Source organism: Oryzias melastigma, unplaced genomic scaffold, assembly GCF_002922805.2.
Source record: "Oryzias melastigma strain HK-1 unplaced genomic scaffold, ASM292280v2 sc02817, whole genome shotgun sequence".
NCBI classification, from domain to species: Eukaryota; Metazoa; Chordata; class Actinopteri; order Beloniformes; family Adrianichthyidae; genus Oryzias; species Oryzias melastigma.
In genome coordinates this window covers 2,021-2,937 of record NW_023419388.1, presented here as the reverse complement: position 1 = coordinate 2,937, position 917 = coordinate 2,021, and the positions used below count along the sequence as shown (strand labels likewise).

Sequence of the window (917 nt, the reverse complement as noted above, 5' to 3'; positions counted from 1 at the left end):
CCTTTTCCCCCTCGGCGCCGGCCGCCCCCTCCCCGGCGCTGAGCAGACAGCAGTCTGCTGGTGATTGTATCGGTGGGGGGGCTGCCTTCCCCTTGTCCTCCCCGGTACTTCAGAGACGAGCCAGTACCCCCACCTGCTCCTCCACCTGGCCCCCGCCAGCGACGCCCTCGGACGGGGGGGAGGACGGCGCAGACAAGGCCCCCCTCCAGGACAGCTCTGGGGCCGACAAGAACCCCCCCACGCAGTGCCCCGCCTCCCACAGCAGCCTGACGGAGCGACACAAGATCCTGCACCGCCTGCTGCAGGACAACAGCCCCGGCGACGCCTCGCCGCCCCCCGAGGACGGCCTCAGCATCAAGAGGGAGCCGCCCACCAGCCCCACGCCGAGCGCCGCGCCGCCGAGGTCCGCCTCCAGGGAGCCGCAGGACCACCAGCTGCTCCGCTTCCTGCTGGACACGGATGAGAAGGTTTTTACCGAGGGGGGTCGGGACGAATACTCTGCTGGGATTGAACTCTAACGAAGGTTCTGCTCCGTCATGAAGGACCTGGGGGACCTGCCGCCGCCGTCCGCCCTCAACCTGCAGACGGTCCGGGTCAAGGTGGAGAAGAGAGCCAGCGGGGAGGGGCTTATGTGCGCCGGAGACGCCCCCCGGCTCCTGGGCAGCCCCCGCTCCAGTCCGGTCGGGGAGAACCGCCGGGACTCCACGGTACCGCCGCCACTCAGAGACCCCTCCCCCACCCCACCGTAAAACCGCAAACATCAAAGAAATGACAAAACTAAGACGTTTTTTAAACCTTTTGATGTGACCTCGATCGTATTAGTCAAGATGTTTTTGTTCACATTAGTTTAAAATAATCATCTCATTTAACGTTGTTTCAAAAGAGGAAGTGGTCATTTAAAAAAAATATTTTTCAGA

General features: G+C 62.6%; 1 protein-coding gene across 1 annotated transcript in view; it reads left to right on the top strand.

Annotated features, from left to right (window-relative positions):
* Positions 1-6: 6 nt before the first annotated feature.
* LOC118598559 (early nodulin-like protein 2) overlaps positions 7-917 on the top strand; it is a gene marked incomplete at its 3' end in the record, with an annotated part of 2,823 nt that continues 1,912 nt past the window's right edge. The window contains exons 1-2 of the mRNA XM_036211312.1: positions 7-467; positions 543-707. Coding sequence (XP_036067205.1) covers positions 630-707 — 78 coding nt within the window. The remainder of the gene's footprint in view (positions 468-542; positions 708-917) is intronic.